Source organism: Hylobates moloch, unplaced genomic scaffold (genome assembly GCF_009828535.3).
Source record: "Hylobates moloch isolate HMO894 unplaced genomic scaffold, HMol_V3 SCAFFOLD_1, whole genome shotgun sequence".
NCBI lineage: Eukaryota > Metazoa > Chordata > Mammalia > Primates > Hylobatidae > Hylobates > Hylobates moloch.
This window is the reverse complement of record NW_026652276.1, coordinates 198,423,249-198,436,602: the sequence shown is the minus strand read 5'-3', so window position 1 is coordinate 198,436,602 and position 13,354 is coordinate 198,423,249. Positions and strand designations below refer to the sequence as shown.

The window sequence follows — 13,354 nt, the reverse complement described above, 5'->3', positions numbered from 1 at the left end:
CTGCCTCCAAAAGTGCTAGAATTACAGGTGTGAGCCACTGCACCCAGCCTGACACCAAATTTATTGAGTGGAAATTTTTTGTGGCATTTTGTTTCCCAAGTCTCATATTCAATTCTTCAAAACATAGTTCTCCTCATCTTAGATATTGATAAATAATTGCCTTTCAGTAGCCTTTCTTAATTTCTATTTTCATTAACATTTTTACCTACAGCAGCAGCACTGCTTCCCTCTTACTTACTTCCTTCTTTCCTTCCTTCCTCCCTACTTCCTTTCTTCCTCATTTCCTTCTTTCTTCCTTCCTCTCTTTCTTTTTCCGTTTGTCTTAGATTATTTGGTATAATTCTAGAAAGTATTTTGAAAAGCTTCAAGAGACCACTAAACTTTTTCTTACATTTCTACAAAGTACCACAGCTAAAATGACAGTCAAATGGGAACAAGGAACCATTTTATAGACTTCTGAAGCAAATACCTATTGCCTTTTAGCCCATTCTAATACTAGAAAGCTCTTTCTCATCTCTAATTTGATTCTTTCATGTCTTTTAAATTTATTTCCTTAACAGTTAAAAGAGAGAAAGTGTTTATCATTATCTACACAATGGGTTATGTTCTTGAAGATCACTACAAAGTCTTCTCCTGATAATAAAGTTTGGTCCTTTTGCTGTTTTTCCTTTCTAATCTACTAGTTTTTTCGGATGTATCTCCAAATATGCCAGGTTAAGTTGTTCTTAGGGTGGGATATGGAGAAGTGGTTGAGCACTGAATAAATTAACATTCCTATGTATTTCCTCAAAAAACTATCCCACTAAATAATTTTTCCTTATAATATATCATAAGCAAATCTAAATCTATTCTGAAAATTCTAATGTTAACAAAAATGGGGACCTTTTGCTTATGTGGTTACTAAGGCAAAATGTAAGTCATGATTTTCCTAGACCAGCTCTGAAAAAATGTCTGTTCTGGTTAAGACTGGGTAAAATGGATGATTTGTTTATTCAATAAAGTCATTCAATGCTCGCCATGTGCAAGACACAGTGTTGAATGTGGTGCAAAATATAAAGATGTGGAAGAAAAAGCCACTGAAAATAATATGAGGAAATAAAAAACTAGAGTAAATTATCAGTGGAATAATTTCTATTATACAAGACATTATACCCATACATTCTCCTAATGCTCACGTAAGAATTTCTCCAAAAATACCTTCCAGCACTACAAACTAGAAAAAAAAAAGAGACATGGATACCAAATTAAGCTCTTAATAGTGAAGAATAAAAGAGACTACCTTGCCTGCTCCAGTGGATCCAGCGACCGCCAACAACTGTCCTCTTTCTATCTTGAAATTAATATCTTTCAGGACAGGAGTACCAAGAAGTGAGAAATTACTGAAGAAGAGGCTGTCATCACCATTAGAAGTATTTCTATTGTTATTGTTTTGTTTTGCTTTCTCAAATAATTCCCCAAATCCCTGTTAAAAAAAAATACACACACACATCAAAAATAAAAGATGAGTTTGTCAAATATTTTCAATAGATGCTTGTTTTATGTACGATTAGTTTGAAAAGCACATGGCCCATGATCCATTACACTGTGTACATTATTACTTTATAGTACATAATTATATAGCATACGGTTTCTAGAGGACATGATCTAAAACTCAGATATTTGCCCATTATCAAGTTAAAGATTTTTTAATTTAAGACTGAATACATACATGTATACATACACACACACACACACACACACACACACACCCTCTTCTCCTATAAGCGTGGTACATAAACACTATTATTTAATCTTCAGCATTAACATGAGATAGATTTTATAATCCTCCTCTTTCAAAGCTGTAGACTGTGACTCAGCAGTTCAATGACTAAAGTCACATAGCTTTAAAGTCACAACCCAAATCTTAATTCTACTCCATCACACTGGTAGCACCCTCCTCTGAGAAGCTCAAAGCATTTCTTTAAGTAATTATTGTTGAATACAAATATGAAGAGATTGCCAGATAATTCAAATGAATTCATTTCACAAAAGTAGCTAGGAAGAAGTAGTTCCCTTTTTAAAATTCCTTGCCTCACTATTGCCCCCTTGGGAAGCTTTAGCATAGTGGTCTTCAAATCAAAGTAAACAGTCCTAAAAATTGACCAGGAGGAAGCAGATGCATCTTGTTATAAGGGACTCTATTAACTCTTTCCTAAAATTAACCTGCCTGAGAATCTATCATTTCTCCTGACCTACTTCCCTCTCATGAGTCCTTCCCTCATTTTATACAGACAGCCTTCTCACTTACCATGCAAGGGAGTATAGTACTAGTCTTACTACGTTGCACTTTCTTTTTTTTTTTTTTTTTTGAGACAGTGTCTTGCTCTTTTGCCCAGGCTGGAGTGCAGTGGCGCGATCTCAGCTCACTGCAAGCTCCACCTCCCAGGTTCACGCCATTCTCCTGCCTCAGCCTCCCGAGTAGCTGGGACTACAGGCGCCCACCACCGCACCTGGCTAATTTTTTGTATTTTTAGTAGAGACGGGGTTTCACCGTGTTAGCCAGGATGAGTCTCGATCTCCTGACCTCGTGATCCACCCGCCTCGGCCTCCCAAAGTGCTGGGATTACAGGCGTGAGCCACCGCTCCTGGCCACTACGTTGCACTTTCTGGAGTAGGAAAACCTCTGGGACTCAAACAAGGGGACCATGACAGAATGACATTTTCTTGAAAGAGGCTCCCATAAAAGCAAAGGCAGAAATACTGAAGGAGGCAGTATCTTATTTCACCCAGATTTCAAACCTAAGGCAATCTATGTGTCTTATCTATTCTTAGAGTCAAATTGCAGAAATAAGTAGGGGAATAAGACATTTTAATTAACAAATTATTTAATTATTTTAATAATTTAATAAATTAATTAATAATAGTTATTACTTATCTGTATTTTAAAGTCAGACTTTTCCTGACAGAAAGCAAGTCATATTTAGCTGATTGACTTGACAATAAGAACCAATTTCATAAATTCATTTCTTTTCCATAAATTGAATGCACTGAAACTGCAGCTTCAAGGTTTTGAAGAAATCCATGTAGCATACTTAAGCAGTATAAAATACATAAGGGCCGGGCGCAGTGGCTCACGCTTGTAATTCCAGCACTTTGGGAGGCCGAGGCGGGAGGATCACGAGGTCAGGAGATCGAGACCATGGTGAAACCCCGTCTCTACTAAAAATACAAAAAAATTAGCCGGGCGTGGTGGCGGGCACCTGTAGTCCCAGATACTCGGAGAGGCTGAGGCAGGAGAATGGCGTGAACCCAGGAGGCGGAGCTTGCAGTGAGCCAAGATCGCACCACTGCACTCCAGCCTGGGTGACACAGCAAGACTCCGTCTCAAAAAAAAAATTATAATTAATTAAATGTGTCAGGTACATAGTTTTCAAAATTCTTTTAAGGCATACATAAACAATCATATTGAAGATATGTTTTAAACAATGAAAGCATTTTAAAATGAGACAAAGGCATTTGTTATTCCCTTTTCATATTGAGTATAATCTCTGTATTAGAAACTACTTCAAACATCCTACATGGGAGAATGATAAACGAATTAATATTGCAATGTGCTTGGTGCTACAATTGAAATCACACCACGTCATATGGCAGTACATTCAAGAGAACAACCGACTCACCCTTGACCAAGTAAATGATATACATGCTAGGCTATGAAGGATGTAAGTAGGATTTCACAGGACTAAGAAATGGTTATAGGTGTTCCGGGAAGATGGATCTGCATGCACAGTGATTTAGGCACAAAGGAACAAAATATATCTCAGGAATGGTGTGAGTGGCTGGATCAGATATATATGGCAAGGTGACAAAGGCTATTAACTTAAAAGTTGTGAGTGTCATGCTTAGAAGTGGGACTTTTATCCAATAAGCACTTGTACCAATGGAAGACTGTTGTTACTAATAACTTTTATTTCTGATTACAGAAGACACATTTCAAGAAATTTGGAAAACATAGAAAACCAGAAATAAGAAAAGAGAAATCACCTGTAGTTGTACCACTGAGAACTATGTTTAACATTTCAATGGATATCACTCCACACATTTATATTTATATTTACATTTAATAAATATGTATATTCACATTTAATAAATATGTATATTTACATATACTAAAAATCATATATACAGGCAAGGTGCAATGACTCATGCCTGTAATCCCTGCACTTGGGGTGTCCGAGGCAGGATTGTTTGAGAACAGGAGTTCAAGACCAGCCTGGGCAATGTAGTGAGACCCTGTCTCTGCAAAAAAATTAAAAATTAGGTAGGTGGCCAGGTGTGGTGGCTCACACCTGTAATCCCAGAACTTTGGGAGGCCGAGGCAAGTGGATCATGAGGTCAGGAGTTCAAGACAAGCCTGGCCAAGATGGTGAAACCCTGTCCCTACTAAAAATACAAAAATTAGCTGGGCACAGTGGCAGGCACCTGTAATCCCAGTTACTCAGGAGGCTGTGGCAGGAGAATCGCTTGAACCTGGGCAGCAGAGGTTCCAGTGAGCCAAGATCACACCACTGCACTCCAGCCTGGGTGACAGAGTGAGACTCTGTCTCAAAAAAAAAAAAAAAAAAAAATTAGCTAGGCATGGTGGTGTGTGCCTGTAGCCCTAGCTACTCAGCAGGCTAAGGCAGGAGGACCACTTGAGCCCAAGTTCAAGGTTACAGTGAGCTATGATTGTGCCACTGCACTCCAGCCCACGTGCTAGAGCAAGATTCTATCTCTTAAAGAAAAAAAAAAAAATAAGTGATGATATGCTGAGTGAGAAAGGGCTTTGGAGTCACAAAAGCCTAGCCTGACATTTTAGCTCTGCCCTAGCTAGTTGTGTAACCATGCTTGAGTTACTTACACTGTCTAAGCCTCAGCTTCCTAATATGTTAATAGGAATGTTACTTACTCTCAGGTTTGGAGCCAGGGAGGAATCATATATAACTCACCAGGGACTTGCCTCTCAGGGATGCTATCAAAGGAGATGGAGAATACACTAAAATGAGTGGATTTATGAAGCTTGGGGAGTGATGAACAAGAACTTTGAGGTACACGCAGGAAATTTGGAAACATATGTATGATGTTCAAGGAAGAAACTGAAGCCAGAGATGTGCATTTGAGAGTCATCAGCACATTGATATCACTTGAGCCTGAGAGAGGTCACCCACAGAGAACACAAAAAGCCAGAAGGAGGCTGATATGGTTTGGCTATGTCCTCACCCAAATCTCACCTCAAGTTGTAGCTCCCATAATTCCCATGTGTTGTGGGAGGGACCCAGAGGGAGATAATTGAATCATGGGGGTGGGTCTTGCCCATCCTATTCTCATGATAGTGAAGAAGTCTCACAAGATCTGGTGGTTTTATAAAGGGAAGTTTCCCTGCACAAGTTCTATGCTCTTATCTGCCTCCATGTGAGACATGCCTTTCATCATTTACCATGACTGTGAGGCCTCCGCAGCCACATGGAACTGTGAGTCCCTCAAACCCCTTTCTTTTGTAAATTGCCCATTCTTGGGTATGTCTTTATCAGCAACGTGAAAATGGACTAACACAGAGGCCTAGGTGGGGACCCAGTGGCCCATCATCACTTAAGTGGCAAGCAGGGCAGACTTAGAAGTCATGGTCTGAGGCCAAAATAATCTAGAAAGAACGGTTCGCTGAAGCTAAATTGAATGATAAATTCCATAAGAGTATAACAGTTTTAATAGATTGGTGATGGCAGAATCTATGTTGTAGTGGGGAGAAGTCCACAAGAAGTGAAGAAGTGAGAACAGCCTTGACAGCAAAGGGAAGAAGAGTGATAAGGTTTTGGACACGAGGTCGCATGAGCAAAAGTCAGGAAAGAAATTGTTTAACTTGAAAATATTTAAACATGAGAAGGAGTCAGTTGACAAATGACGTTGAAGCTTCTGGAGGAAGAATAATTGCTGGTCCCCTGTTCTGAGAAGATGAAGCAAAATAGAATAGTTCAGACAAGGATAAGAGGAAGCATACATCTTTCTCTTAGACACAAAAGAAGAAAAAGATAATTCCAAGGGTGAAGAGAGAAGTTAGAAACATTCAAATATGATGGTGGCCTCTATTTTCTCTATGTATTGTGGGAGACAAGGCTATCTACTGGGGGTGAACAGATCCTGGGAAAAGATGGGAATTTTGTGAATGTGATAAAAATCTGGAATAGCCTTTAGGGAAATGGTAAAGGAAATTAAAGACAAATGAAAGGATTTCCCAAGAAGGATTATAGACCCATATAAGGTTTAAACAATAAATGTATAAAACTTACAGTTGACTAGAGTCAACAGATAGCACTATTGTTTCCCAGATAGCACTTACTTCTCCAAAACTGATAAAGTAAGTGTTCTGTAGGAAAAAAACCAAAAGGAAAAGGGAATTGAGAGTGCAGCTGAGAGAATGAAATTATTGTTCTTCGAATAAGCAGAGGTTAAATCAGGAGGAGTCCAAAAGGAAGAATTAAAGAGACTAGAAATCCTGATGAAATGGAAAGGCAGTAAATGTAGAATTAAAAGACTCAAACAGTTGGAAGATTAGGAAATTCCAAGCTGAGAAAGAGATTTCAGAGTGCAACATTTCCAAAGTGAGGTAAGTCCAGGTGCTAACAAAACTCAGGATATGACTAAGAGAGAAAGCTTCTGAAGAAGTCACTACAAAATATAAGTTCTAAGTACAGTATTGGAAGACTCGTTTACATGGATGTTGAAGTCTCAAACAGGAAGTTTAACAAGCATCGCCATCATAAGTAAATGCCATCAAGGGGTGCCCAGAGTTTAGGTGACAAAGACTGGAGGAGGAGGATGCCACCAGATGGAAGACAACAGTTTAGTGAAAGGGCTCTAGCCTATGACATTTGAGACAAAAATCCATTTTCAGTCCTTGCCAGTTGTGTGAGCTGAGCCAAGTCCCTAAACTTTTTGAAGCCTCCATTGTATTATCAGTGAAATGAAAATATTAATTTTATTTAGGTCATAGAAATGCTGTGAGGATTAAGTGGGACAAAACATATAAAGTGCTTATCCCAGTGCCTGGCACACAGTAACGGCTCAAGCAGGCTACTTATTTGATTAGATGGAGTGAGACAGGAATTGAGGATTTTTGCACCAGAGTAGGAAAATAATGACCTGAAAGTAGTAGAAAATGTCAAACTGCATATTTTTCCTTCACGCCTACAAAGACACTTGAAATTTCTAAAATCAAAGTAAAATAAATCTGATCCACAAACTTTTCTACAAAACAATTTTGCTAGGCAGATGGGAATTACTCTTACTATATCTTTAAAAAATGAAGTAAAATGATGCACTAGTGCTCAAGTTACTTATATAAATGAATCCAAAGTATGACATTAAGAAAGATTTAGACCTAGGACATTGGTTTTATACCTCCTACCTTTACACAACCCATATAAGTGAGAAGAAACTAAAACTTCAACAGCTGTGCTCAATAATCAAATATTGCACTTCAGAGACTAAAAATCATTGATAATATTTTTATGTGGAGCAGTATGATAGAATTTGTAACAGTGGATGAAAACAGGTTTAAAATGGTAGAAACAATACACTGGTATATCTCTCCCGCATCCTTTTATTGACTGGTATATATAAAGCACTTTGGACTGGAACTTGCAATCAGAGAAGCTAATGTTTATTGAGGAACCACTGTGTGCATGGTACTCTGATGAATGTTTTACCTAAATTCTCTCCTTCAGTCCTCACAACAAACTTGCAAAGTAAATATTAATATTCTCCATTTTACAATGGAGAGTCAGAGGGCCCACAAAGTTGAGTAACTTGACTTAGATTACACAGAAAGTAAATGGCAGAGCCAGGATTCAAACCCAGCTCCAAAACTTATGATCTCTGTATTATTTTCTGATCTGTTATGTGAAACAAATTGTATGACTTAAAAATAAAAAAAGCTTTTATATTGCATTTAATATTCCTCTACTTCTTTTTTTTTTTTTTTTAGAGTCTCACCTTGTTGCCCAGGCTGGAGTGCAGTGGCGTGATCTTGGCTCACTGCAACCTCCGCCTCCCAGGTTCAAGTGATTCTCCTGCCTCAGCCTCCCGAGCAGCTGGGACTACAGCATCTGCCACCATGCCCAGCTAATTTTTGGTATTTTTAGTAGAGACCGGGTTTTACCATGTTGGCCAGGCTGGTCTTGAACTCCTGACCTCAGGTGATCCACCCACCTTGGTCTCCTGAAGTGCTGGGATTACAAGCATGAGCGCCTGGCCATTCCTCTACTTCTTAATCTAGAAAATAAGTGAGTGATCCTCCTTCCAGTTCTACCAGTTATATCATCATTCTAATTTTATTCGCCATTAGGATGAAATCCATATTCACAAAGAAGAAAACAGTTAGGTGTTTAGAGCAAACAATTTTTTAAAAATTCTGACCTCCTCCCAGAAGGCTGTTACATTCTCCATCACTACTTCTGTAGTTGTTAAGTTATATTCCAATGTCTTATATTCTTGCTTTTGTAAGAAATCCTATTTATAAAAGAGAGCAAAAACATATTATAGAATCAGAATAGCATTAATGCATTATTACATCTACTTTATACTCTCATTGTGCTACATCTTATATATGAATTTTAATAATGAAATAGTAATTATTTCTTAACAAAACAATTTTATTACAGTGTTCTAAAGTTAATTTGCCAAGCGCTACGATTCATCGTATTTGAAATATACTCTCTAAACATATGATACTTTATAAAACTTTTTATACATTAGATTTAACATACAACTGATTCTTCCTTGTACTATTACATGCTAACCTTAGTGATGAATTTATAAAGCAACCCTGAATTACCCACTAAGGTGCCTTAATCCAACATTAGATGGAGAAAAAAATGAATGTCTTCATCTTAATAGCACCCTCCTTATTAAGGGCCTCATTAGCATCACTTCTGTGGGTTAAGGAAGCATGTGAAGGTATATAACTAGTTTTAAGGCATCAAACTGTGATTCTAAAAGAAGGGCTCTATTAGAGACTCTAAATCAGTTTTCCTAGGGAAGGTAGGAGCATAAGGAAGAATTAAGTCCACACATCCTGAAGTCTTGGCCATAAGAAATAATGAAAAAGCCTGGTCCTTGCCTCGCTTCTTCATTTTCTCCTCTGCTCCTCTCTCCCTCTCTTGGTTTCTCTCATTTTCTCCCAGTTTGGTTTTCTAGATCTGTTTCTCTGTCTCTATGCTCCCATTCAGTGACTCTCCCCAGATCTGTTTCTTCTTTCTCTCTCTCTATTTCTCTCTCAATGGGTTAACAGAAGACAAGATGATTCCCAGAGCTACTTACTATGATTCAGAGCTAGATTCACCACTTTGTCTAAGTCACAGATCTCAAACTCACTTAGTCTCAGGACCAAATAGGTGATATAATTAAGGAAAGGGACTGAGAAGAGAGCGTGATGAACTGGAGAGGGCAGGTGCTCTGTGAGCAGGGAGCTGTCACAGCTTGTGGAAAAGGAGGACGCAGTTGACTAATTATTCCAATTCTTCAAAAGAGGCTGCACACATGAGTGTGTGTGTTTATGTGTGTGTGTGTGAGACATCTCCCAATTTTTAATTGCTGGCAACCAATACAAATTTTTTAAATGAAAGGTTAAATAAAACAGGTCTAGGAGCCAAAATTAGTTCTATGGGCCACCATTTGCAACCTCTGGCCTAAATTAAATAATACCAGAACTACCTAAAAGTGGCTCACCCTTCCCTCTCATTTTTATTTCTGTCACAGTGACTTATTTTCTGGGTTAAATATTTAAATAAACAGCAAAAAAGCTTACTAAGTATTTATTTGCTTCTTAATCATACACAAGTTTATCCGATTAGCGTTGTATAAATTGTGTCTTATCACCTGAAAACTTTAGAATTTCTCAAAGCTGCTAGCTACATCAGTATTATTGGGATTTTAAGATAATTTGGCATAAAATGCCACTCTCATCCATCATACTGTCCAGAGAAATGCTAGGAAAAGTTTAAGGTGAACATTCCTAGTATTAGCTGGCAACTTTTATAACTTCCTAGTGAAGGAAATTTCTTTTTCTATCTTTTTGCACATTTGCAAAGTTCATTAGAACTGATCTATTGACTGATTATTTAAATCATAGTATATAATGCAGCATTATGGTACATTACCTGTATTTTGTTTATTGCTCCAAGAGAGTCATACCATGTTTGTACAGCCCAGGGAAATTGCCGAGTGACCGCCATGCGCAGAACAATGCAGAATGAGATGGTGGTGAATATTTTTCGGAGGACGATTCCTTTGATTAGTGCATAGGGAAGCACAGATAAAAACACCACAAAGAACCCTGAGAAGAAGAAGGCTGAGCTATTGAAGTATCTCACATAGGCTGCCTTCCGAGTCAGTTTCAGTTCTGTTCTATAAAAAAAAATAATAATAAAATTCAGGATGTTATTTTATTTTTCAAATATCAGGGATCTTGGAATGTAAGATCTGAGCATGGTCTCTAGAGTCTTTCTGCCTATATTTTTAACCTGGCTCCACATCGTATGACCTGTGTGACCTTGGGCATGTTATTTAATCTCTCTGGGCCTCAGTTACCTTATATGAAAGGATAACAATGAAAGTACCAGTGTTTTGCACATAATACTTGTAAATATTATTTTTAAATTATAATTAATAATTTGTTATTAACATTATTATGACATTATTTTTAAACCTTTACTTCATTATTAACTTGTAAGATTAGTTAGACTAATCATTTTTTGCTTGTTGGTTGGTTGGTGTTTTAAGTAATTAAGTATGGAAATGAGAACAACGTTGTAAGATTTATAAAGGAAAACGACAATTCTGTGATTGTCTAATGGATTCTTAACACTTTGGAAATTCTAACTTGGCTTTGAGGAACATTGAAAATAACATATAAGCTACAGAGAAGTGGTTCTTAAGCCTTAGCATGTGTAAAAATCACCTGAAATGCTTTTTAAAAATACAGTCTCAAGCCTGCCTCTTGAATTGATTGAATGAGTCTCAGTAGGTTTCCAGGATTTGCGTTTGAAAAAAAAAAAACAAAACCCAAGTGGTTCTTTTAATTCAAGTTGCAGGTGGGTTTTGAAAAATTATGAGAGTAAATACTACATCTTCTCTGTCTCATTTCAATATAATTATTTGCAATCACATTACACTACATGTTCAATCTTCTAGTCTGAAATGCAAATGGAAATTTTTTTTTAATACATATGTGAGGCTTCGATGCTCCAGGAGACAGAAAACAGGGAGTGCAGAGGACAACACTGCCTTCAACTCAGTCCCAGTCTTTCAGAAGCCATACAAATTGGAGTCACTTGTGATTCTCCCCACCCAGCTCTTGCCCAAAGAAAGGTCAACCAGGATACAGAGAGAGGGCTCTGGTGAAAGGGGGCAACAGCTGTGCCACGGCATAGTGCATGTGGGTACCTGGCATTTGGGCATTAGTTCTTCTTCCTTGTATAATTCAGAAAAGCTATTCTCATTCTCAAGTGCAGAACTAAGAGGGAATCTTTTTTTCCAATTTTAGTCTGAAAAGTAAAATGTAATCTGAGCACACTGATGAAGAAAATGGAGTTTAATGTGCCCAACCCGGATTGCAATTCAGTCTTTTTAGGTCTAATGTTTACCGATTTCAGTAACTTGACACTGAAGACAGATTATGATTTTGGCATCTCACCTGGCTTTGAATCCTAGTTCTGCCAGTTACAGCTATGCCATCTTAAGCAAGTCACTCTTCCCTCTAACTTTACAGAATCCACCTCTATAGAAGGAAAACATGTCATCTCCTTTGTGGAGTTGTTGCCAAGATTAAATAGCACAGTAGAGATCTATATTTGAATTTACAGTGTGTGTCCTTTCTCCTCAACAAGAAAAGGAGTAACATGGACTAGGCTGTTATTTATAAAATGATAGAAAATACTTTTTATAAAAATGTTAAATTTGTTGAACTGTTGTTGAAATATATTAACTAGAGTTGAGAAAAATGGGAAGAATAGGTACTATAAGAAAAAAAAAATGGATCCAAGAACATTTGTAAGAATCACCCAGAAAGTAGACTCTCCATAATATAATCGCTAACATTTTATGAGTCATAAAAATATTATATCAGTTTGTTATTTTTAAAATTGAAAGTGACTTTATTACTAAAGAGCAATAAAAGAGTGGATTTTCAGAGAGCTTTGCACAGCCTTTTGACCAGTACAACAGTGGCCCAGGCTGAAGTAATCACTCCTTTGATGTGAATTCTGCCAATCTCTTCCAGAACATTATATTTACTCTCTTGAGTAGGAGCAACTCTTGCTGTCCCATATATACGTCAACACTTTCTAGCCTTTTCGAGTGACAATTTCATGCCAGATTATACAGGTTACAACCAAACATTCGCTATATATCAAACAGAAATTCCAAGTAAGGGGGATAGATTTCATCTTTTGAGGAAGAGGGAACAATAACAACAAAAACCAAAGTAAAATCAGCACCAAGAATGACCCAGCCATGAGTTTATCATGAGTTTGAGAAAACCAGACCCTCTGATATCCTTGTCATCACCCTTGCTATATATGTGTTTGCAGGGAGAAGAGTAATGCAGAGAGCAAGTGTGATGGAGCACTCACTTGTTAATGAGAAAAACAACATCTAACAATTGAACAATTCCCCCAAGAACTTCTTTTCTGGAAAGAAAATGCAATTCCTTTCCTGGATTTATCTTGAAAGGCATAACAAAAACAGGTGACCAATAATGTTTTGGAAATAAATACTCTTTTACTCTTTCTATTTACATGGCAAAGGACTTAATATTTCAGCATTTCTTTTGTTGTTCCAATCACACACCTGCAGCTCAGTTACCACTGTATACTGGACTCAGCAGCCTGAATTCCTCATAACCCATATTGACACCATCCAAAAGGTACTTCTCTTTTTAGTATATTTTTCCCTGTGAAATTCCCATGTGCTGAAATTATTTGTTCCTTGAACAGTGTATCAACTTTCACTGAGTCTCCTAGAACCTTTTTTGATTGGAGTTTGTAGAACATGGAGCTCAACTGAAGAAAAATGGTCTCATTGCTACAGAAATGCTGTAGTTTATATTTTGCCCAAATTTATCTCAGTAATCATATCTCAGTCTGTGCTGTACTTTCTTTGTTGGATATAATCTTTACTAATCAGTGGAAGGTTATATGAGGTGAAAGAACACTAGAGATAGGTGCCAAGTACTGATTCTATCTCAGGAGGTAGCTTTCATTACTTGAACTGACTTCATTTCAAGTGGAGGATTTATAGGAACCCAATTTGTGAATATTACCCTATGTCATTCCCAAGTTAA

At 37.5% G+C, this 13,354-nt stretch overlaps 1 protein-coding gene across 1 annotated transcript in view; it reads right to left on the bottom strand.

Annotated features, from left to right (window-relative positions):
* Positions 1-13,354, bottom strand: part of CFTR (CF transmembrane conductance regulator) — a 166,215-nt gene that overhangs the window by 117,283 nt on the left and 35,578 nt on the right. Inside the window, exons 8-10 of the mRNA XM_058441560.1 lie at positions 10,173-10,419; positions 8,431-8,523; positions 1,280-1,462 (exon numbers count right to left, since the gene is read on the bottom strand). Coding sequence (XP_058297543.1) covers positions 1,280-1,462; positions 8,431-8,523; positions 10,173-10,419 — 523 coding nt within the window. The remainder of the gene's footprint in view (positions 1-1,279; positions 1,463-8,430; positions 8,524-10,172; positions 10,420-13,354) is intronic.